We start from the raw sequence: 27,973 nt of genomic DNA, 5'->3' as shown, positions 1-27,973 counted from the left end.
TGTGCGTTCCTAACCCCTGGCCGTGATGAAAACATAAACGATGCTGACTGGCTAATCTCACAACATCCAAACCTTATGTTTGAAAGGATTGATTCTTCAAAATCACAACTTTCAACATTATAAAGATGGCATCAGCAGGTAAAACAGATAAACTGCAGCCTAATTATAATGTGCCATAATTTGACACATTTAAATGAGACAAATCCAGGGGTTGAGATCGTGCAAGGCATGATTGGAAACAACATGGCGCAGCAAGATCTCTTACCCATGGGAACGAGGTTGCTGTGTATTAGTACTAAACTGAGATTTTTATATTCCAGAGGAGTACACGTAGGGAATGTGGGAAGTGAAAGATAGGGTTGGGGAAGTAAGAGAGAGGGTGGAGGAAAGGGAAGGGAAGATTTGAGGATTTGGGATTTGAGGTAGGGGAGGGAAGGAAGTGGGATTTGGGAGTGGGGATAGGAGATTAGGTGGGAGATTTGGGGGTGGGGATGGGAGATTTGGGCTGGGAATGGGGGATTTGGGGGTAGGGTAGGGTAGGGGATTTGTGAGTGGGATAGGAGATTGACAAGTGAAGGTGGGAGATGGGAGATTTGGGCTGGGAATGGGGGATTTGGGGCTAGGGTAGGGGATTTGGGAGTGGGGATAGGAGATTTGGAGGTGAAGGTGGGAGATTTGGGGGTGGGGATGGAAGATTTGGGCTGGGAATGGGGGATTTGGGGCTAGGGTAGGGGATTTGGGAGTAGGGATAGGAGATTTTAGGGTGGGGATGGGGCATTTCGGGTGGGAATGGGGGATTTGGGAGTGGGGTTGTCGGATTTAGGGTTGTTTTTGGGGGGCATTTGGGGGTGGGGGATTTACGAGTGGGGGTGGGGGATGAGAATGTGGATTTGGGGGTGGGGATGGACCTGGGATTTGGGGAATTTAGGGGTGTGGATTGTGGGGGGGAATGGGCGATAGGAGCCGGAGTTTGGGGATTGGGGGGGGGGGGGGGGGGGGGGGCAAGAGGAGTCCTCCATCTGTCTCACTCATGACAATTATTAATCCATCCAAATTGTTATCCCCATAATTGTTAGGATGTTACAAGAACAAACACTCCAACCTACCCTCTGCGTGGGTTGACAGCGATGGCCGATGGCTTGGTAGCAGTGTGAAGCGTCTTCTCATGATATGGGTGGGATCGGAGGGCTGCTACCACCACCTTAGGACCTCTGTCTGCTGCTGCACGTCTCCCATGAGCATCAGGGGGTAGGCCTTGATCCGTGAAGTACGTATTACTGTAAACAGAACAAGAAAGGGATTGAGACCAAGGGCGGATCCAGGGGGGGGGGGGGCCAAAGGGGGCCATGGCCCCCCCCCAAAACGAAACCAATTTTTTTTTTTTTATGTGACATCGCAATAAAGGCAGGCAATGAGTACACCACCATCTTTTCCTCAAAAAAACATTGGTTAAAGTGGTCAGAAAGTGCCTCAGATCGCACCACAGAGCATCTAGAATCCAAAAAAATTTCGGGGCCCTTAAGCGGGCCCCGAACCCCACGCCGTAATTTTTTTTACCCACTTTTTTGGGGGACCAAAAATTTTTTTGGCCCCCCCCCAAAAATTGTGTTCTGGATCCGCCCTTGATTGAGACATGCACAAAAAGTTATCTAACTTTCCATTTCAGACTGGTAGTTCCAGAGTCGAAAAGAACCAAAAAGTATTTATGTCAACCCAAATCTAACTTTCGGGCAGGCAACCTTTATGAATTAGTTTTCCATCCGCTAGGCTCACAGGGTGCTCACAGGGTTAGTGTAGAATTGCTGCACTAACGCTGTTTAAGCACAAAATGGTGGCACCATCTCCGTGCACAAGTACCCACTCAGCGGTTACAAAGGGAGAGTTGGGAGAGACCACTGGGAGAGACAATCAAATGTCATCCCCGATGGTGCCTGATGCTCGTGCGAAGCCTCCACTAGTTTGTGCCTATTTTTGAATAAAATTGGTCATGCGTCCTTAACGCCATATCTATGCACACACGGCGTGTCCCTTCCACTGGGTTTAATGAAGGTGATCAGAAAGTGCCATCTGTTGTTTGTGCCTTATGATCAGAGGTGTCAGGGGTTCGAATCCAGCTACTGCACATGTGTTATGTCCTTGGGCAAGCCACTTCACCCCCACTTGCCTCTCTCCACCCAGGAGTATAAATGGGTACCGACATTAGCTGGGGAGTAACCTGCGATGGACTGGCATCCCATCCAGGGGGAATAGAACTATTCTCAGTAGTTTCATGCCACTGAAACTGAAGATAAATGCCGGCCTGATGGGCATAATATTGGCTTGTGACAGACTTTACTTTACTGTTAGGATCTGTGCGCCAACAAAAGAGGGCGCGTTTTTACCTCTTTTGAGTACTCCGTGGACGGGACACACAGCGTGGGCATACTGTGTGCGTTCGCGCACGAAGTACGCACAACTTCCTGAATGTGCAAAAGCTATAGTCACCACACGTACCACGTGTGAGCGTCAGGCGTCGTCGGCGTGCAAAAACGTTCGAATTCAACTAACTGCGATGGTCGCCGAGATTAATCCCCTCCTCCAATTACTTTGGATACATTCGAAAAATGCAGTGGATGGATCGGAAACCAGTCTAGGTCACCCCCAACTCTCCTTTGCTGGCCGTTGATGGGGTACTTGTGTACGGATCCCATAGAGTCCACGGACCAGAGCTTAAGAGTTCCCCCACTGTACTTACTTTCCCAGCCAGTCCACAGCGATGCCCACGGGAGCGTACACATTGTCAAGACCCAGGTTATCCGGCGCTTCCGTGGCGTTATCGTTGCCGACTGTGACTTTCTTGACAGCACGCAGTTGTGAGTCTGTGAAGTACACAGAGCCTGTATGCATGCACAGAGCGACATACAAATGGATCAAGAAACAAAAAGAAGAAATAGTATTAGATTTCATACATACTTATGAGCTCCATGCACTTCTTCATTGGTTGATGCTCAAACGCATCAGAGAAGTAAAAGTGGCTATCTTGCATGTGCTATCCCCCACTATCGCCCAACTGGTTGGAAATACGAGGGAAGTAGTATCTTTAAAGTTCCTAGATTCCCAGCTACAGAACAGTAGCGATGGGTGGGGTTGTTGCTAGCACCTTATTAAAACCTTTACGACAGACAAATTATGTGACTGGCATACTGCCTGGGTGGCAAATCTAAATTTGTTGATTAGTAAAAGGGCAAAGTGTGCCATCAAGCGCCCGCGCATGAGTTCGTGGCAGTTGTGACCCATGCAGATGTCAATGAGGAAACATCATACGTCAGTTTCGAGACAGTCAGGCAACAAAGGTTCAATTGAGAGGGTAACACTCTTGAACCGCACAAGCTGGGACAAGAGGGTGTGAGCTTAGTTAAGTTGTTGACCTGGCAGAGCTGAAGCTGTAGAACGCCAAGGTCCAGTGGTTAGAGTGTCTGACTCATGTACGACAGTGCGTGGGTTCGAACCCTGCCAGGAACATGGTGTTTGTGCCTTTGGGTAAGACACTTAACTACAATTGCCTCTCTCCACCCAGGAGTATAAATGGGTACCCATGAGGGTCAAAGACCGATTGAGCACTGATATCGGCTGCCGCGTGATTTCATGGCCTGATGATCGGGGTAATAATTGGAAAGCGCTTTGAGATTGTTGATACCATGGAAAGTACTATACAAGCACTAAGATTATTATTATTATTATTGAAGCGGACACTTTCGGGAAGTGCTTGTGTTAGGCATCAAGGCCTTCAGAAGAAACATATCAGGGGTAAGGAACTTCTTGAGTAATAATTGCCGAGTCATTGCTTAACATTTTACTTTTGTCCAATGTCAAATTTCCAAGCCACTCTGCTTGAACCATGCTGTGGTTCAAGCCTTATGCTTGCGAAGGCAAAGCGTCTGCCATTGATAGGCAAAGCTAATCCGATTAGGTATTTCGACGCTGTAACAGAGCAGTGAAATTCATGCACCCCCAAAAAATGGCCTTTTGAACGTTGTGTTTCTCAGAAAATATGCTCAGTGTGATTGAAATGTTAAATTATAACGGAAGAGGAAATTGGGAACTTCATGTCAGTGACAAAAATCGCCGTCATCTATGCTGAAACATCAATACTGGTTACTGGTAAAGCTGACATTCAAGTCTGGAAGAAATCGTTCGAAAACTTCCCCAAATCTATGTATTTATGTCAATTTCTAGGAATCTACTCAAGTTGTTATTTCACAAGTAGTTGAACACTTATATCATTTAAGTATATTCCGAATTTCAGGTTCATCTGTTGTTGCAAACACTAGTGTTACACCTTGAACTATCTCCAAGGAAAATTTCGACATGGATTTTTTTCCAACCAACCAACGTGCATGGTTTTTAGCGCCGTATAGGCCCTATGGTTGACCAATTTTGGCCTGGCAACACATTGACAAAGTGCATATTAGCATATTCATTAGTGTCACTCGGCGTGACTTGGCGTGGGTCTCGGTACTGACCAATGGAAGCCGGCAAAAAGGGTGATATTTATTAATTAATAACTTGTGAAGGAGGCTAGTACTCAAACTTTTACTGCACACCATAATGGATAGGAACCTTATTAATATTCCTGAGGCTTGAAAAGATTGACAGCTATTGCAAACGCCAGTGTTACAAAAATACACGAAGCCAGGCCTATTTTTCCAATTTCAACAAAAAGTAATGAACATATCACAACCATTTTTAGCACGTGCTTGGATCATTATAAGGGAAAAAAACCCTGAAAGTTGCATGAAGATACGGTCTTTCAAATGGGAGAAATTAATTTCAAAGATTTTACACGCCTGGGTGAACATGTCTGTGTGCATGTAGTTTCATTCAAAATAAAGTGTTACGTAACCTTTAGAAATCGCCCTTCGTAACCATACGGCTGTGTTTGCGTAATACCATGGCATAACAAAACAGACAATTAGGCAAGCCTTGTAAAGCTGGTCCAAGAGTGCACAACATTCTAATCGCTTCAGACTGGCTATTCACCAGAAGTCTTTTCATGCATGTGGCCTACACAATGGGCCAGATATAGCGCATTCATTGGCGGTATGGGGTTATCCAAACTTTTGGGCTAAGGCGAGACTTTAACAAATCCAATTCACAAAATTTTCCGTTATACAAAATAGTGTCAGGATTAAATTGATAAGGCCAACCTGAGCTGAAGTCAAAGTCCACAGAGTCGATACGAGATTCGTTCACTACGATGTCCTGATACCTGTTATACTCCAAGACATACTTGCGTAACTCTGAACCGTCTCCAAACAGAATCACCTCAACATCGCCTGCAAATAAGGCAAGCAGACGCAGTGATCATATTTAGATTTTTGTTGTAAAACTTACTGATGCAATGGTTACTGTCCCAGTTTTCAAGGATTCCTGTTTTTCTTATAAACACATTTTGTGACACTTTCTCCTCCTCTTAATTGTATGGAAATTATTTGACCACCATTTTTTGGTTAGTCTTATTGAAAAGTGCACTTCCTTAAACATTTATAAATGTCCATGCTTTTCCGGACAACTGAGGACGCTGTTGCTGTGATGTCATTTCAGGAAGATACTGTTAAGTTTAGGTGTTTTCTGTTCAAATTGTGAAACCCAAACATGCTTATGAAAACATTTGTAAGAAAAAAAATTCTCATTGGCTTTGCTCATTGTCATGTAACAATGAATCACCAAAGAAAAGAAAATTCATGACGGCAAAATATCCAAAATTCTGGCAACGTTTGGTGCTGAAATAGCTGTTACATGAAATTTCTTCCTGAAATTACATCAAGCTTATGCTCATAAATATGGAAATTTGCATTAGCATAAAAGCCACAAAGGCACCAAAATACTCTTGAAAATGGCAAAAACAAATTTTTTTATTCAAATAAGGTTAAATTGGACACAAAGGTGCATTTTCAAGGCTTGCATTATAAAAATTTACATTGCATGGGCCCTTCGAGGCCAGTGTTGAAAGGCTTTTCCCAAGTTACTTTTCCATCACACGTACTTCAAATCTGTATGTTCGGGATGGAATGTCTATGCGGAAAAAAGTCAAACGTTAACAATATTGCTATTTACCATTGGCTTTGCAGTCGTTGCCATGGACACCTCTGTCTGTGAAACCAACAGCGCAGGAACACTCGTAACCCCCCTTGGTGTTGTGGCAGACTTGGTCACAGGGATTGTGGAGGTAGCACTCGTTGATATCTTCCGGACGAATCAAAATGGGGAAAAACTTTAAAGTTTAAAAAGGCTATTCTTGTTTTAAAATGTCTAAACAAAATTACTCCTTTGTACATGACAAATCTTTTCACACCACTTAAACGGATTGGTAAAACAAGACAATCAACTAACATGGCATTGGAAGTTCATTTAGCCAAAAGGGAATGCTATGCCAAATGTTTCGCTGTGAGTGGTGCGAATATAATGGGATAATTTGCATGAACAACTTAGAACTATAGATTCCTTAAATACATTTAAATCAGAACTACGAAAGCCATAAGTGAGTGATATTTAGTTCAAATTTGCTGATCTATGGAGTTATATACTTGGTTGCCATGGTATTCATTTGGAGCCGGATCGGGAATTTCCCCATTTTTTCCCCCAAAAGGGTTTTTGTGGGGTTTTCGCTCATCCCGTGATCAGTAATTCATGCCTTATAATTGAATGTTTAAAATATGTACAATGTATATGGTTTTTGTTTAATATTTCTGAGATACATGTACTTGTATATGTAAATATTAATGTTCGTCGTATATGTTTCACCAATGTACTTTTCCTTAGAGTTTATCTTTACTTAACATTATTTAACAATTTGTTATGCATGCTGGACCCCAATGGAAACCAGTTTTTAACTGTTGGGGCATACCCTGGGAAAAGAAATGGAATAGATAAATAAAGCCCGCCTCAGGTCGACCTATATAACTTGCTTGCGCCGCAACAGAAACGTCGGCATCAAGCACAACAGTCATGCTCAGATCGCAAAACTGAGAAATCATGTGATCATTGTGGAACATGAGGCATCTTGACAGTTGCGATCATGCTCACATCACCCACGACATAACGATGATTCACGATAAAATTAGAAGATCCAGATGCGTCCATGAGTCGACTGCGATTGATTCAGCCTGTTGCGAACACGTTCCATCGCGGCGCAGAAGTAGACATTTTTCTACTTCTGTGACTGTCGATTTTTTAGCCCCAACTGATGCCGATCATCTTAATGGTAATTATCTGAGTCACACTCAGGTCGCCAAAAAAAAATTGGCTGCTGAAATGTTCCCGACAGTGGTAGCTAAAGCACAGCTTGATCCTGAAAAGTTCTCTCACTGTTCTCTGTTGTGAAAAGATCAACCTGAGGCCGGCTTAAAGTTTTACAAAGAGTGATCTGAAAGTCGTACTAGTTTTCTTTTCTAAGAAAATAAAACTCAATTTGCTAATTTTCGAACTATATCATTGTATATACAAAGTTGTTTCTGTGGTTTTTTTTCTTTGGGTTTTTTTTTTTAGCACAAAATAGCACAGGGAGACCAACCGTAAGATTTATGCGTCCACTTTTTAAAACAAAATTCACAATTTACAGAAAAGCAAGCACCCACCTTCGCAACCATTGGCCGTTTCCACAAAGCCTGGGCCACAGCTGCAGACGATAGCAGTATTAGACAGGGTGACACACTCCTTCTGACACGTGCTCGTCTGACATTGCACCGGGTCTTTGTCTGTCAAAGACAATCAAAAGTAGGCAACTTTAACCCATCAGCACTTGTGCTACAGTGTATTTCACTGAAGAATCTATATATGGGCTCCGCGCACAAGTACCCCCTCAACGGTAAGAAAGGGAGAGTTTGGGAAGACCATGGGAGGGACCTTCAAACGCTTTGTCGACGACGCCTGATGCTCATGCGAAGATGCTTTAAATGTCTTTGTGCACTAGGTGACATGCGCAAACCAGTACGTACATGTACCTGGTTCCTCATGGGACAGTAAACACAATAGAACAATAGACCCCACAAGGAAGTATTCAGAAATCTATCTGCCCCATAAGGGAAACGCTATGGAGTTTGAGATTTCAATAGGAACAAAGGACAACAAAAGAAGGGAAACAAAGGTTTTCCCAATAAATAAATGAGCAGTTTTGCTCATGAATATGTTTTAGTTGTTTTAAGAAATTCCATACACGATATAATCCGGAAAGTAAACTTGAAATATACGTTAAGTTGTAGCATTGTTGTAGACTGGGCTTTCATCGTTAACAGAGTTCGTACACTGTGCACTCAGCGCATCCGTGCTGCGTGCACGCAATACGCACGCGCGATTTGAAAAATCTCACGTGCTGTATGTGCCAAACATTTTGAGGAGTCTGGCAGAAGTAAACAAGTGAAATTCGGTCAAACTTTGAATTCTTCTGCTCAAATTACATGTACAAGGCAACATTTATCTCACAGATGTTAAAAGTGTGCTCGATGTGAGAACAAAAATTGCAATGAGAGTTGAGTCGCGCCCGTGGAAAAAAACGCTTCTCAAAAACACAAGATTCCTGTGCTTAACAGCGCCGTGAAACTGGCAGGAGGAAATTTGTATCTATAACAGCGCTTACAGCATGCTGTCTCGTCTGAGTTGTCGCTGCAGTCCTGCTGCATGTTGCACACTCCGTCCCACATGATGCACTCGCCGTTCTGACACTTGAAGGTATTTGCCGTGCAGACCCTCGCACCTGTACAAAATAAAATTGAGGAAAACGAAAGGAAAAGGAAATCCATAAAAAAGTTGTAATAACAACAACAAAAAATTGCGTAGATGTACAGGTTTTAAATCAACACTGGATCTTTGGTAAAAGCACGACTAGGCAGGCCTAGTTATGCTGGTACTAGAGTGCACACAATTCTATTCCACTGATTCAGAATGTCTAAAAAGATTGTAAGATATTAGCTGTAGTGGTAACGTGATAAAAATGGAAAATCCACTTTCACAGTTTGCATAGAGACTTGATTTATAATTGTTTTCAGTAATGACCGTTTGCGGAGTCAACGGAGTGAGTACGTGAAAAATTATGTCCTTAGTTTAATACCGGCCAGCTACAAACTCTTGCAGGCTCAATTGCATCATGTAACAATACGCCTTTGTTATGCCTACTAGCTACAGCCGCTGAGTCTGCTGCGTATCGCAGGCGGATTACGCGTACCTTACCTGTGCTCAGTAATCTAATACATACAGTGACAGGCAAAACCGCTCACAACAGAAGATCACTATAACAAGCGCAATAGGGTCACAAAGGATTGTTTGGTATTGTATTCATTATTTTATGAGTACGATTTTTCCAGTGATGTCTGAGAGCTGGTGAGAAAAATTCAAAGGGTTGCTTGGGTGGGACTCGAACCCACGACCTCCTGCTGAACAAGCTTGTTAGAAATCGGTCACAAATCACAATTTTGTTCTGCACGTTCCTCAATTATCAATTAAAACAAAAACTAGACAGGTGTTTGTCACGACACATGATGATGCCATCACGATGTCTTGACTCAGCACAAATCTTATTTAAGAGGATGGTCGATGCATGTGCCAAGTTTGAAGTCAATGGGAGTGATATAAATGGGTGTAGGATAAAAATGTGTTTGAATCCTACGGAGATAAGTGGACAGAGAACAAAATTGAGAAAATGACCAAAAAATAATATCTTTACAAAAAACTAGGGCTGTTTCAGTACAACTAACAGCCCTCCTAAAACAAGAAAATTCACTCACAATCTCGCTCATCCTCATTGTCAAAGCACTCTTGAATGCCATCACATCGTTTGTGTTCAGGCAAACACTTGAGAAGGTTATCAACGATACACATGGTGGCGTTGGGTTCACACACGACAGTGCCTGTTCAGGAGAGAACAAAAAACCACTGTAAATATTTTTGGTAGGAAGGCGGGGGGGGGGGGGGGGGGGGGGTTGTATTGTTGAGGAAGGGTTATATTACAGAGGTTTCAAAATCTTGGCTTTGATTCAGCTTTGGCTACATTTCGTCACCGTTTTCACGAACTAACACTCATGCACTAGTGGGTGTTACTTCGTGAAAATCGCGTAATCAACAATTTCGGTTTCATGAACTAACAACCGAGTTGTGCGAGCGCACATTGGACACCGACGTAAAATAGAATGATCTTGGTTTTCACGAACTAACACTCAAGCATATTACGGAAATACAATTCAGAGAAAATGCGTCGAAAGCTTTGACATGAATTCAATCCATCCGTATACTTGTGGGCTTACACAAAAATTTAATTAAAAACCTTTTTACTGGTGAAATTAAGATCAATACGGAGTGCGCGCATGCAGTGCTGCACTGTGCCGGGTGTTAGTTCGTGAAAATGAATATAACACGGTTCTGTAAATTACGCGACTGGTGCAACTGAGTGTCAGTTCGAGGTGTTGGTGACGATTTGCAAGTCTTCTTATGTCCAAATCAAATAAAAAGTACTTGGCTTTGCATACAGTAGTTGATGTTCTGAAGCAGAAAAAAACTGACATATTTTGAGCAATATCCCTCAAGGCCTATCTCTTTGAGGTGAAGCCAGCTGAAAAGCCGTGTTTTGGAAACTCCCCACGACCTGTGTTCATAAGTGTTGCAAGAAAAAAAATTGTTAGAATTTTTACTTTTTAGACTAATACGAACGACAAAGAAATGGGCTGACTGAAAGAAAAATAGGCAAGCTGGTTCAACAAGCAAGGCAACATGTTAAGGAATGCCCACAAAAACGTCAACAGGTATCAAAGGCTGCAATGGTTTTGCCATTTCTAAAAAGAACCATAAAAGCTCAAAAACCATCATTTTGAAAGGCAGAGATAGTGTAGTCATAAAATCAAACCCAACAAATTGGGACCAAAAAAAAGCAAAGGAGGGGATATTTTTCCATAACCAGTAATCAGCAATGTACACAGGATTCCTACCCTGGGCAAAGATGGCGTGAAGCAAAAAAAAACAAAGCCAATAAATTGTTGTCGCCCTTTTAGCATCTCCATATATAATACTTTGGGGTATAAAAAAAAATTGGAAAGCCATTTGCCCAAAGTACAAATTAAAAAGTTAAGAATATTTGAATTTTTTCTCCTGTTTATTTGTCTGCAAGATTCATATTTATGTTAAGGAAATGCATGCAACGACTCACTTGTAACAGTTTCAGCTGAGGTGGGTTTGACTTTGTGAGAAATTCATTGAGAAACACTGAATGTGAGTTCATCAGGAACAACATCTGTTCATCTGTAAGCATGCTGCAAACAGTTATTATATGTGTACACTGATTTTTGCTAAGTAAATGTAGATTTATACTCAGCACGAAAGCAAAAGTGAGCATGGGCTCGTCAAAACAAGAACTGACTAACAATTCCAGCATTATGGAAGGAAGTGTAATGCCCTTGACAATTAACCATGATATGTCACAACTCGCGACGCGTTGTATCTTCCATTTCATGAAAGTTGCGATGTGTTTAACGCGTCGTAAGTTCCTTGACAACGGCTTAAAACACTTCGCAAGTTACGACGTGTCTAGTGGTCATCGCAAAATAAGAAGAGTCATTTCAAAGCCAGTTTTATGCCATAATCATTACATTAACGAGATTATAATACCAAGGCAATATTTGTAAAGTTGTAAATAGAAAATTCATTGAATAATTATGAATTAGACCGGAATATTAGAGTTGAAATTGCAAAGTAGCTACACAGTCCAATGAAAGATTTTCCTTCAAAATTGCATCGCACGGTCGCCATTTTGTTTAACGTTTTAACAAATTTCAAGCTGAGATCCGACGACTCTTTGTTGAATATCAGACGACTATTTACTGTACGCTGACTAAATACATAAAACAGTCACCGAGTTGGGCTATAAATACACTTACGACGCGTCGCACTTATGAAGTGTTTTGTGAAATGGATCGCAGGATGCGTCGCAGCTGCGACGCATCGTAGAGATGCTATGCATCGTAAGTTACGAAGAGTTTGATGAAATCGGGTGCTCGTTCCATGCTGTGCTTCATGATGCGCGTGGCTATTGGTAACCGGCTATGGAACCCAGCTGTGGGTGTTGATTCCAAATAGTCGACTAGAGTAGTCAAACCATCCCAAGGGCGGATAAAGAACGCTATTTTTGGGGCCCAAAAAAATTTCGTCCCCAAAAAGGGCCCCAAATTATTTTTGGATTCTAGATGTTCTGTGGTGCAATCTGAGGCAGTTTCTAACCTCTTTGACACATTTTTTGGAGGAAAAGATGGTGGTTTACGCAGTGCCTGTCTTTATTGCGACGTCAATTAAAAAAACAATTGGGTTCGTTTGGGGGGGGGGGGCATAGAAGCGGCACTAAACTCCCAGTGAAATCATTCTTTCTGGCATGCTGTCATTTTGAAGACATCAATAAAAGAAGGCCATTTCCAAAGATGCATTTTTTGGAAATTTCTGCTAGTAGTTCGTTTTTAATTCAGCAAAACCGTGAATGTGTGTACATGTATGCTAGTGTTGACACAACGCCACGTGTGCACGGTTGCTATTATTTGTCGGTTCACTGCTCGTCATCGCGTAGCTGCCATTGGCTGAGTGAGAACACGTCCCAGACGCTGGTTTCGGGCGCAATTCAAAACATGAGTCGGCAACTGTTCAATTGAAATCGAGATCCTAGAATATTGCTTTCTCGGAATATACAGCATTCACTGAGCTGAAACTTCATCAGGTTAGTTGTTCAGCACCCTCTTAATTAAGATTTTGAGCACTTTTGTTGCTTCAAATGAAAAAAAAAAAAATGCACAAATGACAAATGATATACTCTACGCCGACATCCTCCAAGAGTGATTACGAATAGCAAACTACTTAGTAAGTGCTATTTTTTTCATATCATTTGAAGTCATTCTTAATGATACTTGAATGGCAAATTACAAAGTACCAAGGTAACAGGAACAGGAAAAAATGTAACACTTTGGAGCCTAAATTTACAGAATGACCCTTATTCCACAGACAGCGGGAAACAGCCTCATTCTGAAGCTCACCTCAACTCAAAAAGATCTGTAGTCAGTGTTTGCCGGAATTTCACAGGTTTTAGGGTGGCCTCAGGTCGACCTGCGATTTGCTTGTGCCGCGACGGAACCGTCGGCATCAAGCAGAAAAGTAATGCTCAGGTCACAAAACTGAGAAATCGTGTGATTCTCTTAGAAAAAGTGGCATCTCGACATAAAATAATCGCAACCACGCTCACACATCACCCACAACGAGATGATGATTCCTCGGGACAGACGTAATCATGTGACGTTTTCAAAATGACAGTGAGCATTGATAACAATCTAACGATCTTCCACGGCCTCATCTCTTCATTTGACCATTTTTGCCACACACTGATTGGCTAACACAATGAATAGATTATCCGGATGTTCGCACAACGTCGTAACTTCACACAGGCTAACTATGATTGATTCCTCCTGCCGGGAACACGTTATATCGGGGTGCAGAAATTGAAATTTTTCTAATCTAGCGACTGTTAATTTTTTCAACGCCAACTGATGCCAACGCCTTAATATCGTCGCAGTTATGCTCAGGCTGCAAAAAAATCAGCGACTTATATTTTACAAACGATCGTAGCTCAGGCACAGCATGATCCTGGAAATTCCATCGCCAGTTGTTCTGTGACTTCGAAAGGTCGACCTGAGGGCAGCCTTACAATCCTTAGAAGTACCCTCCCTTCGGCAATCCAAGAAGGAGGGGACTACATGGCACCGATTCAAAAGACATAGGCCAAGCAGACTAAAGAAATAAAACTGTTATGGTGCACAGCATGCAATAAAATCACAGAAAGCCGGACACGGCTCAACTTACGACAGGCGTCGACCGATTCATCGCTGTTATCGCCACAGTCGTCATACGTGTCGCATACATGACTGAGAGGCACACAAAATGTGTTGCCGCATCGGAACTGGTCCGCAGAGCAAACTGAAACAATTCCCAAACCAAAAAAGGAGAAAATTTAATCTGAATGACAATTTAGACAAATAAGGGAAATTAAAAAAACATGGATAGTTAGTTTCTTTGCGATTAGGGCAGCAGGAGGGGAAAATGGGATTTGAAGTAGGGCTGTGTGACTAGTCGACTAGTTGTCTCTGGAAAAACGAGGAAATGCGGAGAATCCGGAGAAAAACCCTTGTGGCACGTAATCAACAAACAACTCTACTCACACATGGTCCGAGCCGGGAATCAAACCAAGGCCACAGTGGTAAGAGGCGAGCGCTTTACACACTAGACACACATACCACTCTTAAATGTGTTACTGTCATTAATGTCTACATTTCTTACCGCAGTTGATTTCGTCTGAGCGATCTCCGCAGTCAAGGTAGCCATTACAGGTTAGATTGCGAGCGATACAGCCTCCGATGGTGCACTCGAATTGATCGGGCCCGCATACCAGTGGATCGCCTATCAGAAGAATCAAAAGAGACATTCACACAAGATTCACTTTTTGTTTGAAATGGCACCTTGGCTGCAAAAGTAGCAGCTGTTTTCACACACAAAATTGCAACTTACGCCATTCGTGAGATTTTCGCAACAAGTTTTTTGTGCGACTGCAGAACAATAATCATAGCTTTTACGCCCGCTGTTTATGAAATAATTTAATGTCGGTCACCGAATCACCTTCACCCGCCATTTTGAAAACAGTTTTGTCCAACTTATTTGGAATTGTAAAATAGCATTCTCTGACTTCAAAAACACAAAGCTGTGAATTTCTGGTATCAACCTTGATAAGTTTGTCAATAAAGGCCACAGTATGATAACGATGTGTCAGTAAACTAGTCCCTTGTTATTCTGTGCGCCATAATTTATGCCAACTAAAATGACAGCAAATATTACGCCATAATTTGTTGCATAAGTCGCAGGCTGTACAGTCGTACAACTGTGAAAGTTTTGTGAAATGTCTCAGAACTAAAAAGCTGCACAAGGACACTTGTGCAACTTATGCAATGAAATCCGGCATACGTGGAGTTATGCCACTTCATAAATTTTCATGAAAAGAAAAAGGTGATAAAGTTGATTTTCAAAAGATGTGATGTCCGTAAAGTTGGACTTGTGATGCCCCAAATGGCCTCTAATTTTATCTATAGACAAGTAGCGTGACACAGATTGACAGAATGTAGACCAGTTCATACTTTGACGTTAGGACACATTTCCTGTGAAATTAACCAAAGTTGAAATGTGAAGTTTTACAAATTCGCGTTTCCCTCCGCTTTCATGCCAAGTATGAACTGGCCTTAAAGGCTTGTTTGCATTTATCCAAAAAGTAACCTACCAAATTTTTAACACAAAGCTTAATTGTATTACAGATCATACTGGTACTAAACACCCTGTGCAAGTATTCCGTCTGGCTTGCTGTCATTTAGAAGAAATCAAGAAATGTAGGTGATTTCCAACGATCAGTCAATTGACTGATTTCTGGAAATAGAGAGTGCTATTGACGAAATCATGTTTCGTTATCAAAAGGTTGTGCATGGTTTTTCACTGTTTTCTCAAAAAGTGTTATATCCACTGATCTGAAACTTCAACAGGGTAGGTTGTAAACGTTCTTCTATGGATTTTGAGTGGTGTTTTTAGTGGAAATGAACAAAATGCATGAACATAATGAAAAGTAGCGCGCATCTGCTCAACCGGAAATGTCCACACAAGCTTTAACGTGGGGAAATGACCACAAAGATAGCCCATTTTTACACTAAATTCCTTGTATCTTCAGAACGGACGGTCGCACAAATCTTGGGGTTGCAAATTATGAAAATTCATTCGTCTGGCTTTAAGTCTATTTATAACTGTCTTGGAAAGGCAAGAAAAACAATGATAATTTTTTTTATAGAAAATGAGGGGTATGAGGAAATTGCCTATGGAGCGGAACAGAAAATGACCGTTTGTGACAAACCTTTGGTTGTTTATCTCAACATATCTCAAGAACCCAATGTTAGAGCACACTGGGGATAGCGGTTTAAAAGAGGATGAAGTCCTCTTTCCATTCATATAAGACTCGATTTCATTGGTTAAGAAACCACTGATCATTTTTTTGTCAAAGTTTTCCCCCAATGATTGCAGAGGTCAGTTGTGTGAGGGCACGTGGCCAGCGTGTTGCATGTGCTATGCAAATCGCATGGTCAATTGGGCAAGCTGTGGAGCTGTCTCACACACATTGATCTTTTGCGCGTTTGGGCCCCAAACTTTTCATTATGAGCAAGTGATCCTATATGCCTTCAAGACTTACATCCCTGTTCGTCGGAGCCGTCACTGCAGTCTGGGTTGCCGTCGCAGCGCCATCGACCCTTGATGCACAGACCTCTAGAGACACATCGGAACTCGCTCTCGCTGCAGGCACGAGGCTCTGTTAGTTCAATCAAAGGAGAGAGGTACATTTCACAGAGATTAACAGTTTGTTTTGGGACAAAATACGGGGATAAACAGGAAGTGGACTTGAGTCAGGCGTGGCGGTACTTTCCTGGCCTTCCACCTAGCCGTCCCATGTTCGAATCCCACTGAGGCCAACATGTGAATTTGGGTTTTGTAGTTTACCTTGAACAGGCATGCAAATGGGAAGCAACATGAAAAAGAGGGCATTCCAAGCTTTACATGACTTATAAGGTGTTTTTTCCTTCACTTTTTTAATCTGTAAAGTGTGAAGGGGGGGGGGGGGCAAAAAAAAATGTGTTTCCCAAAAAACTGGGTCCAAACATGTCTGCAAATTTGTGGATGGTGTACGCAATGGCTGCCTTTTAAACATTTTTTGTTTCATTTCCAGTCAAATGCAGCCGGCTGATTTTTTTTTATTCAAAAATAACAAATGCAAAATACAAGAGACCGTCGATTTCGAATGGTATTTTACACTCACCACAGCCTCGCGGCTCATCGGAAAAGTCCCCGCAGTCTTCTTGAAAATCGCAGTACCATGGCTGGGGGATACAACGGTGATTGGTGCAGCGAAACTCGCCCAGGGGGTCACAGGTTACTTCCTCTGCCAAGTAAAGGTCAAAGTTCAAGGGTCAAAGTTTGAAAGATCAAAGTTATAACTGAGGTGTTTGAATTAATAAAGGTATGCAAACCGTTTTCCCACAGTAAACTTATATGCGAGATTTGACCTCAGTGAGGTCATAGATTTGACCTTAGTGAGGTCATGTTGTGCATCTCTCTATAGGACTGACGACATCATACGCATAACCCATAATGGCTATGGCTTTGGATTACACATGTGACTATTGAAGTGGCTGATGCCACTTTCCATGGACACATATGCTACTGCTAGCCATAGCCAACTACTTTCAATGTGGCCTCGAAGATGGGTTTAATAGTATACAAATATTGAGTAGCTCAGAGTGGATGGGAGGAATATTATCACAAGGTAAAATCTGGACTTCACGAGGCGATGCTGAGTGAACTGGAAAAGTCAAGATTTTACCGAGCGATAATATTCCTCCCGTTTCACAATTTAAAGCCACTCAATATTTGTTTTATATAACCGACATAGATCCTTGTCATTAATTTCTTAACTATTATTTCAATACAAAATTGGTGGAAATGTATTTCTCTCTTCCAAACCAACCCTTCACAAAATGTTTGAACGCAACTCTGTCGCGCTGGCTCTTTGCAACAACACGCGCTATGCGCAATGCTGAATGCGCACACCAGCATGCATTTGTACACAAATACCGCGTCATGGAACAAGGATATGATATACAAATATAACATGGTTTGAGGGTGGACAGTTGATATTCGCTCCCTGAGGTATTGGAAGTTGACAAACTAGTTCCCGAGGCGAAGCCGAGGGAACTAGTTTGTCAACTTCCAATACCGAGGGGAGCTAATATCAACTGTCCACCCAAAATAAACCATGTTATATTTGTTTTACTATACCTCATACATATTCAGTTGCCGAATTTTGTTTTATTATTATGCACCTAAAACAAAATTTGGGGAAACTTGTACAGCTCACCAAAAGATTCAACTTCAATTACTAGTTCGGTTCGTTTGCAATATAATACAGTTACTACAGTTGTAAATACAGTTGTTTGCAATGTGTACAACTTTCTTTTGTACAGGAGACATCTTTACACGGTCTATACATTTTCTCCAGTACGGCGTCATTGAGCTCTGTAAATTAACATTTACGCGAACCGTGCAACCATGCATCTCTCCTGTGTGATGTTCGCGCGTGCGTACTGCACCCGTGCGACAGTTCCTCGATTGCTCTGTAAAGCGCATGCGTAGTAGACTGTCGCACGGGTAACCCATGCGACAGTCTACTACGCATGCGTATTTACAATGTGTGTGAATCCTCGCGCGCGCGTTTGGTAAACAGCAAGAATAACATCTGGCACGTGATGGTGAATTGACCAGTGAACGTTCGGCTCTCGATCATGAATATGTATGAGGTATAGTAATCCTAACTGTTGAATACTAAATCCCATTCCCCATGCATGGGCGAATGGGACTTTTTGGGCCCTGGCTTGAATTGGAGCAATAATGAATGTCACGTGATGTGGAATTTCTTTTCGTTTTTTGTACGATATGCTAATTGGCTCGTTGCAGCGCTTACGTCAGGTTATGCAATCAAGAATGTTCACCTAATCTCCTTTATATAGAGCTGCTTTAGTTCTAAGCATTCATTCTCGGTCAAGCGACACACCCTGCTACACCAGACTTAGTGACTGCCAATACAGCTCCTGCTTATGCGTCATGTCACAGAGCGATATACAGCCTCAGCCCGTTGGCGGCAATCAAGAAATCTTGCAAGCCATCCAAGCTCTGACAAACTCTATAGACTCAAAAGTCCAATCTGCTTGCAAGAAGCAGAAACTCACCGACACACCTACCTTCAAGAGGGACGGTAATCAGCAGCAATTTTCTCATTGCGAGAAAGTGCTGACCTTAATCGAAACCTCTCTACAGAACATCGAAACGCTTGACCTAGACGAAGCAAAAAGCAATCTGAAAGAAGCAATCAAAGCCACCAAAGAGCGTCAGAAACTAATTCGACTCGCCGACAGATCGGAGCTCGGCTGGGGCGTTGTCAAGGAGTACGTGGCGGATACCCTCGCCGAGGACTCCAGCGATGAAAAGAGAATCAAAAAAGCCGAGAAGGTAGCCGCTGCTAAGAAACCGGCCCCCAAGAAGCGAGCCAGCAGTAGCAGCAGACCATACCAAACCAAGACGATGGCGGCCAATACGCGTACTGCTACTCCTTTTCGTCAGCAGTATTTTCGTCCCTACCAGGGAGCCTATCACGACAACCGTATCTGCTTCCAATGCGGTATCCAAGGACATGTGCGCACAACATGTCCATCCCTTCGAGCACTCCATCAACCAAGACTGCAAGGATCCAGAACATCCGACAAGCAGTAGAGTCTGGGAACATCAACTCGATGGCAAAACACCAGAAGGAGTTCAAGGTAGATTAAAACAATGCATTTCCTTTTGGAGAAGTGTTTTGAAGGCCAGTAATTTTGTTATAGATGTTTTGGATTCAGGTTATAAAATCCCGTTCCTAACCACTCCGCCTCCATTCATAGCAAAAAACAATGCATCTAGCCTAGACCACCCCGAGTTTGTCGAACAAGCCATTTCTGAGCTGCTGAGAAAACGGTGCATATACGAGGTCGATAGTCCGCCTTACTGCTGTAACCCTCTCACAGTTGCCGTAGGGAAGAAGCTAAGATTAGTTCTAGATCTTCGACATCCCAATCAATTTGTTTACAAGACCAAGTTCAAATATGAAGATCTATCCCACATATCTCAAATTCTAGATCACAACCAGTACTATTTCAGTTTCGATCTCGAGTCCGGCTACCATCATGTTGACGTTTTCGGTCCCCACCAGAAATACCTCAGTTTTTCTTGGAGATCTAAGAACTCCACCACTAAATTCTACGTGTTTCGCGTCTTACCATTCGGTCTCTCTAGTGCGTGTTACATATTTACTAAGATCACCAGGCCGCTCATCTATCATTGGCGCGCACAAGGAATCACTTCGTTTGCCTACATCGATGACGGCATCATAGTATCCCCAGATTTTCATACTGCACTGCACAACTCTCTCACCGTTAAACAAACTCTAGTCAAGAGCGGATTCGTCCCAAGTAAAACGAAGTGCATGTGGCATCCTCAGACTAGCATCAAGTTCCTCGGCATGATCATAGATTCGCGCACTTTGACATTCACCGTGCCCCCCACTAAAATTACGAAACTCAAAGTATCAATCGACAAAGTCCTGTCAGATCACGCCCTCTCCATCCCAACCCATGCAAAATCTCTCGCTAGCATCACCGGTCAAATAATATCCATGTCAGTAGCGCTAGGACCAGTAACGCGCCTCATGACACGCGCCACATATCAAACTACCGAATCCAGGTCCTCATGGTCTGACTGCATGCTCTTATCGGATCGCACAGTCACGGAGTTGAATTTCTGGCAATCAAACCTAGATGCGTACAACGGTTTTTCTATAAACACCAGCACACGCCGTCTCGCGTAGTTTATTCGGACGCAAGCGATACTGGCTGGGGTGGATACGTGCAAGACGCTTCCCAAATGATTTTAACGGAACCTGGTCGGAGTCTGAGAAAATACGCAGTTCAACATGGCGAGAGTTAGCAGCCGTCTTCAGAATACTGTCCGAGTCGAGTGAGCATTGCGCACACGAAAAAATCAGGTGGTTCACGGACAACACCAACGTTCCCCGCATCATAGCACACGGAAGCACAAAGTCCGACCTGCAATCATTAGCCATATCCATATTCAACCTGTGTTTGAAACACAATATTGTCATAATGGCGGAGTGGGTTCCTCGAAATATCAATACTATCGCAGACAGCATCAGTAGGGTTACCGATTACGACGATTGGTCCATTGACCAGACAACTTTCACGTTTGTCGACAAGTTATGGGGCCTCCATTCAATTGACCGATTTGCCTCCCCTTGTAATTCTAAGGTCCAGAAGTTTAATTCTAGATTCTGGTGCAAGGGGACCTCTGGCGTAGACGCTTTCTGTCACAATTGGTGCAATCAAAATAATTACATTTGCCCACCAGTTTCCCTCATAGTAGCCGTTTTAAGGCATCTTGCAAAATGTAGAGCTTACGGCACCCTTATCGTCCCAAAATGGACCTCGGCATATTTCTGGCCTTCCTTGTGTTATGATGGCGTCCATTTGAACAGTTTCGTTCACGACTGGCGGCTCTTAAACATTTCTTTCTCTCCACCGTTGCTCGATCGCAACTCAGTTTTCAATAAAACGCCCAATTTTTTGTCACTGGCCTTGAGAATTGACCATACGGTCCCTGGCAGAAAGGACAACAAGAATTTTTGTTGCTCTGACCTTGGCTACTGCCAAAAGTGCTTATAGATCAAATTTGACTGGAGTTTGATACAGTCTCTTATTCCCGGTTATTTGATACCGGCGTACACATCCATTTTCAGTGCTTAAAAAATGTTGAACCAAACCAGAATTGTTGGTTAGTTTGTAGTTGTTCAATGTTGGTCATGGTCGTTTGACACCATTACTTTGATCGTTATAACCGTGCATATAATTTTATGACACCGGCCACTTGGCGCCGTGATGTGATTATTTGTTTTCACAGCAATACATCAGTCCTTGTAGCCCAACCACTAAAGATTTTCCAACCCCCGTTCTTTTGCGTTCCTCAGCAGGGTTCGCTCACGACCGATCCCAATGTTCACCAAAGCAAACCTAAAATTGTTGTCATTTTCCTTTTTGTCCAATGAATCTTCGCAGTTCACATGAGGTAAAAAATAGAAAAGAAATGTACTTTCTGACGGAAGAATGGAGGAAGAAAGTGGAATTTCTTTTCGTTTTTTGTACGATATGCTAATTGGCTCATTGCAGCGCTTACGTCAGGTTATGCAATCAAGAATGTTCACCTAATCTCCTTTATATAGAGCTGCTTTAGTTCTAAGCATTCATTCTCGGTCAAGCGACACACCCTGCTACACCAGACTTGCCCACCCTTCCCAACCCATTTAAATTAACTCAATTAATAATGGAAATCGGTTCAGGGGGAGTGCACCTCCGCCGAGGGTCCGGGTTGCACCCACGTTTCCCCCACAGGGGGTTTTTCGTGGCCACCGAGTAGCAGGCCAAAACCTGTTACGCCGACACTCGGCATCGAACCGATAACACTCCTCAATCAAAAATATTTCTTTCAACAAATAAATAACTCATTAAATAGTCTAACAGAACTCAACATGACTTTATTCTTCGATTCGGCTATTTGTTGCCAAAAAATTGCCGATTTGCGGCTATTTGCACAATTTGTCGCTTTAAATCCAGGCACTGAAGAAATGTTTCTCTTTGAAATTGTTAACGTTCCAATTTTGCAGGAACATATGTTTTATATAAACAGACGAATTTGTTCGTCATTGTTACCCGTACTGTTGGGTGGTCTTTTTCACTTTTCCTCTACAGAAATATGGAACAACTATACATCTACCCTCCGCGACTCATCCCTCCGTGAACTGGCAAACAGCACACTGCCGTCTCTCTTGATGTCAGCAAAGGCCGAATCCACCACGACCAAGTACAAGGCTTCATGGACAAAGTGGGAGACCTGGGCTTCATCAAAACCAGAGATTACCAAGTTCCCGGTCAACCCATTCCAATTCGCACTCTACATATCGCATCTGTCATCCACCGGATCCAAATCCACCGCCGAACTCGCTGCAGCAGCCGTCAAATGGGTGCACAGTTTGGCTGGTCTACCCTCACCAACAGACAACAGCATTGTCAAGATGGCACTGCAAGGCTTTAAAAGGCAGAACTCTTCACCGACCATCCGGAAAGACCAAATCACACCAGACATTCTGACAAAGCTGCATATCAACCACGGGCACTCCTCAGCAACACTGGCAGATCTGCGCATCCTGTTTGTTTGTTTCATTTCTTACGCCGGATTCCTTCGCTTCGATGACATAAGAAACATTAGCAGAAATGACTGTACAATTTCTTCAGACCGTCTTACCATACACCTTTGCAAATCCAAGTCTGACCAATTTAGGCAAGGGACAGATGTCGTGATCGCTAGAACTTTCAAACCGACTTGCCCAGTGCCTGTGGCCGAACGGTATTTTTCGGCTCTAGGCGATTCCAACAACTCAACCTTACCGGTGCTTCGCAGACTTGTTGCCACCAAGAAAGGCCTTACATCGTCTACCAAACCACTCAGCTATACACGCACACGCGAGATAGTACTGGACGCTCTACGACCCATCGTCCCCGATGTTGCCACTTACGGTCTTCACAGCTTGAAATCAGGCGGGGCATCTGCTGCCTTCAACGCAAATGTTCCTCCATTCCTGATATCCAAACAGGGCAGGTGGAAAACAGAGAGCGCCAGGAACGTATATTTTCAGTTAGACAACAAGTCTAATTTGCTTGCTACTAGGAACCTTGGCATTTAAGACACAAGCCTCTTTTCCGGCTTAAAACCGATTTGCGGTTGGAAACATGTTCAAGTCTTACTTTTAAGTATTAAAAAGGCTGATTGAATACTGAGTAATAGAAAATTAAATTAAATTAAATTAAACATTTAATTTAGTCTTGCAAGTAAAAAGAAAAAAGAAAAAAAAAGAAAAAAAGAAATGAAGCACGGAGAAAATAATCCGATGCACAAGAATAACTTGTTGCTTTGATTCGTTTATCTAATAGAATGTTTTTCTCGAAGAATTCGTGGAGGCTATTACGCATTATTTAAATAATGAATTGCGATATTGAAGAATATTAAACATTGTTCAGAAGATCTTGTAGAAGAAATGTTTAAAACGATACCGTGAATAATGTTATTAATGGAATTATAATATAGAAGAATATTAAACAGCAGGGTTCGCTCACGACCGATCCCAATGTTCACCAAAGCAAACCTAAAATTGTTGTCATTTTCCTTTTTGTCCAATGAATCTTCGCAGTTCACATGAGGTAAAAAATAGAAAAGAAATGTACTTTCTGACGGAAGAATGGAGGAAGAAAGTGTGTTTTATACAACACCTGAATAATTCCCCGTCATCTGATTGGTGGATCGTTGATCACATGCCATTGAATTATTCGTACCAATGCATGGCGCGTGCGTGGCGCGCAGCGCACAGTGCAATGGAAGTACTATTGCACTGTGATTAGAAGTACCATTGCACTGTCACTGCACATGTTGCCGAAGGTGGCGCTGTGGTGTTTAAATTGGCAATAAAAGTTCTGGACTTATTGAACCGTTTAAGTTCTAAACTTATGGAAAAGTTTTAAATTGAGATAAATTAAATATGATAGTTTTCAACCTGTTGAACAGTTTGCATAAATTAAATATGATAACTCTGAACTTGTCAAACTTGTAAACAATTTTTAACTTGAATAAATTGGCTATTAAAAGTCAACCAATCAGATGACGAGGATTTATTCAGATGTTATATATAACAAATAATGAATGTTTCACGTTCGTGCAATAGAAAGAATAATGTCATTCAGTGACAGATGAAATGTTCCATTCCACTCGGCTTCGCCTCACAGACCTTTAGTTGAAGTTGGTTCCTATGCATATAGTACTTTTTCAAACAGCGGCAGGTGTTGTATAGCAATATATTTGTTTCATATCTGATATCAAATAATCTCACCACAACCAACTTCGTCGGAGTTATCGTGGCAATTATCGTATGTGTCACAGCGAGCATATTCTGGAATACACCTGTAGTTGGTCTGGCACCGGATCCAACCATGTGGGCAGGGGGTATTCTCTGAATGAACAAAAGGGAGGATATTACATGTACGTAGGTAAAAGTATACTTTAGAACCCTATTCCCGAGACAACAATACACTTTTATGTTGCTGGCTCACAGAAAATAGCCGGCAATATTGAAAAGTATCAGGAATGTTGTGGAAAGAGGGCCCGGTTTCGAATTCAGAGGGAAATTGTGGGGTAAACTGACACAAAAAAACAAAATATGAAATAGACCTGAGACGTAATGACGTAATGGCTTTGTTTACATATGCGCTTTCCTATGAAAGCGAAGTCGGGACGCCAGATAAAGTGGGGTCCATCTACTACATAGGAAAGGGCACATGTAAACAAAGTGTGACGTCATTACGTCTTAGGCCTATTGAAGAATATGATAGTGTCAGTGAAGGCGAATCCACAGAGGTTACTGCCGGGAGGCAGAGAGTGTGCCGGGGGGGGGGGGGGGGGGGGGGGGGAATAGGGGCTCTCTCAACTGAATGATGGACTTATATTGGTCACTACCAATGGGGCAGGCGCCCCCTCTGCACCCCCTGGATCAACCTCTGGCCAGCTCAAGAATGGTACATACACGTAATGAATGCACAAAGGGCATTGATTCACGCTGAATTTGAAATAAACAGTTTAAGAAATACATTTTGCGAATCTTGCAAATTTGGAAAAGTAAGATTGTTTGAGGTTGCAGAAGTCATTCGTGGGCAATAGAACCGGCCTGTTTCAGAACTGTTTTAGAGGTAGGGTGGGACGGAGTGGGGTGGGGAGGGATTGATTGGTTATGAGGTGGTGTGTTGATGGGAGGGGGTGGGGTGGGGTGGGGTGAGATGGGGTGGGGTGGGGTGGGGTGGGCTAGGCTGGGGTGGGCTGGGGTGGGGTGGGATGGGGTGGGATGGGAAAGGATGAACAGGATAAGAGAAACTGAGGTGGGGTTGGACAGGCGAAGGCTGGTGTATGGATTGAGTGGGGCAGGGGCAGCTAGGGGTGGGGTTAAGGCTGGGGTGGGGCAGAGGCAAGTGGGCAAGGGACGGGCAGGAGAAGGACAGCATAGGGAAGGGGTAGTGGGTGAAAGGTTTCAAGTGAGGTGTGGACAGGTGGAATGGGACAGGGGCACAGGTGGAGGTGTTAGGCGGGGCAGTGTAGGAATGAATGGGGGCGGAGTCAGTCTTGAGCAGGGGGAGGGTGACTTACGGCATTCCTGGTAAGGCTCATCAGATCCGTCACCACAATCGTTGACCAGATCACATTTCCAATCCTCAGGAATGCAGTATCCATTGTCACAGGTGAAAAACCCCTCTACGCAATCATGAGTCACTACAGTAGGCAAAATGGACACCAAATACCATTAGGCAGTGGACGCAGATGAGAGAAATCTGTTCCTTCAAGTATAGGAACCTGTAATCTCCTTAGTGATGGGTGTAAGGGTGCATTGGGAGATTGAGACACATTTTTAGACATATCAATATTTTGAAGGATATAAAAATCAAAAAAAATCTGATATAAATAAAAAAAATCTGATTTAAATCAAACAAATCGAATTTTTTTGATTTAAAAAAGAAAATCAAAATGAAATCGCCAATCCTGTTTGTGTCCCATTTTACCTTATTTTCAGTTTTCGTTTTGCCATTTTCAAGGGTATTTTGGTGCCATTTTTGTTTTTTATGCTGATGCAAGTGTTCATATTCATGAGCAAAATTGTGATGTTATTTCAGGCTGAAACCTCAATGTTGCAGATATTTCAGCACAAAAAGTTGCCAGAATTGTGGATATTTCTGCTGTTGTAAATTGTCTGTTCTTTGGTGATTCATTGTTGTGTCAGTACATGGCAGTAAGCCAATGAGCAAACTTTTCTCGTAAATGTTTTCAATGAACAAATGTTTGGGTTCACAATTTGAACAGAAAACCCCTAAACTGAACGATGTCTTCCTGAAATGACATCACAACAACAACGCCCTCAGTTGGAAAAGCATGGACAATTTTTGAATGTTTAAAAGAAGTGCACTTCTCAATAAAAATTAGCCAAAAATGAATGTCAAATAGTTTTCATACATTTAAGAGGAGTAGAAAGTTGCACAAATGCCTTCCTCAGAAAAATTCATTTCATGGACCCTTTATAAGAGCAGAAACTTACAGCACAACGGGTACGCTTCGTCTGAGCCATCATCACAATAATCAAGTTTGGTACAAACGTATCGTCGACTGATGCACTGTCCCGAATCCACGCATTTGAATTGCCAGGCTGCGCATTCCGTCGTACCTTAAAAGCAATGAAGAATTTTTGAGACAAATTTATCTAGACCCAGGTTTACCAAAAGCCCGACTTGTGTACATTAATTGCTGACTTCACCATGCTTATTTTTAAATCAATTTTTTTTAAATATAACTGTGCGTGTGTGATTTTTCTTTTTTATTATTATTATTATTATTAATCATTTCTGTTAATGAAACCACGGATTCCTCAAAAGCACCCTAGGCACTGTAGCTCGCAAGCCTGAAGAAACCTGTGGAGAGAAGACAATGAGAAGAAATTACAGTTTTTGAGGTGGAAGGAAAAGCTCAGAAGAATATTCTGGGGAAAACCCACGGAATCAGGTAGGGACTGAAAACCCAATCCACATATTGGCCCAGGCGGGATTCGAACCGAGGTCTTTTTTTCTTTTTTTTCTTAGAAATTACTAACGTGTAGCAAAATCGTAAAGTATGGACTTCATGCACAAGTACCCCCTCAACGGCAAGAAATGGAGAGTTTGGGGAGACTGCTGGGAGAGACAGTCGAACGCATTGCCGATGATATTAATAATGTGCGTATTTGGTGCTACATACTGAAAACTTTTGACCCCAAAAGCGCCAAAGCTCTGTGTGTGAGTGCCAACATACAGCCATGCACGCTGTACCTATATAGTTGCCCTGCAATACATGCACATATACATACATACATGTACATGCACCACATTCAACACTGGTAAACTGGGGGGATTTGGATTGATCCATTACATGCAATAGGGGCGAACAAAGACTGTCGATGTTTATCAGTGGTTAAACCAAACGAAAATGATGTTTCGTCAGAAAAAAAAACCTTGTATAATAATTTTTATATTTAAGGACTCCATTATTTTATATTTATACTTTCTACTATGTACTACAGGACATTTAAAGCTCCCATCGATCTCATGTCATTTATTGGTCACTGTTTATT

At 42.5% G+C, this 27,973-nt stretch overlaps 1 protein-coding gene across 1 annotated transcript in view; it reads right to left on the bottom strand.

Annotated features, from left to right (window-relative positions):
• LOC119721982 (low-density lipoprotein receptor-related protein 2-like) overlaps positions 1-27,973 on the bottom strand; it is a 64,865-nt gene that overhangs the window by 6,204 nt on the left and 30,688 nt on the right. The window contains exons 19-32 of the mRNA XM_038191960.1: positions 26,909-27,034; positions 25,969-26,091; positions 24,665-24,784; positions 16,889-17,011; positions 16,268-16,384; positions 14,329-14,448; positions 13,855-13,968; positions 9,759-9,881; positions 8,615-8,731; positions 7,617-7,736; positions 6,097-6,225; positions 5,187-5,315; positions 2,735-2,876; positions 1,107-1,277 (exon numbers count right to left, since the gene is read on the bottom strand). Of these exons, the coding sequence (XP_038047888.1) occupies positions 1,107-1,277; positions 2,735-2,876; positions 5,187-5,315; positions 6,097-6,225; positions 7,617-7,736; positions 8,615-8,731; positions 9,759-9,881; positions 13,855-13,968; positions 14,329-14,448; positions 16,268-16,384; positions 16,889-17,011; positions 24,665-24,784; positions 25,969-26,091; positions 26,909-27,034 (1,774 nt within the window). The remainder of the gene's footprint in view (positions 1-1,106; positions 1,278-2,734; positions 2,877-5,186; positions 5,316-6,096; positions 6,226-7,616; positions 7,737-8,614; positions 8,732-9,758; positions 9,882-13,854; positions 13,969-14,328; positions 14,449-16,267; positions 16,385-16,888; positions 17,012-24,664; positions 24,785-25,968; positions 26,092-26,908; positions 27,035-27,973) is intronic.

The sequence above is a fragment of the Patiria miniata genome, unplaced genomic scaffold (assembly GCF_015706575.1).
Source record: "Patiria miniata isolate m_02_andy unplaced genomic scaffold, ASM1570657v1 HiC_scaffold_14, whole genome shotgun sequence".
In the NCBI taxonomy this organism is placed as follows: domain Eukaryota; kingdom Metazoa; phylum Echinodermata; class Asteroidea; order Valvatida; family Asterinidae; genus Patiria; species Patiria miniata.
The sequence above is the reverse complement of the archived record's forward strand: the minus strand, read 5'-3'. Positions and strand labels throughout refer to the sequence as shown.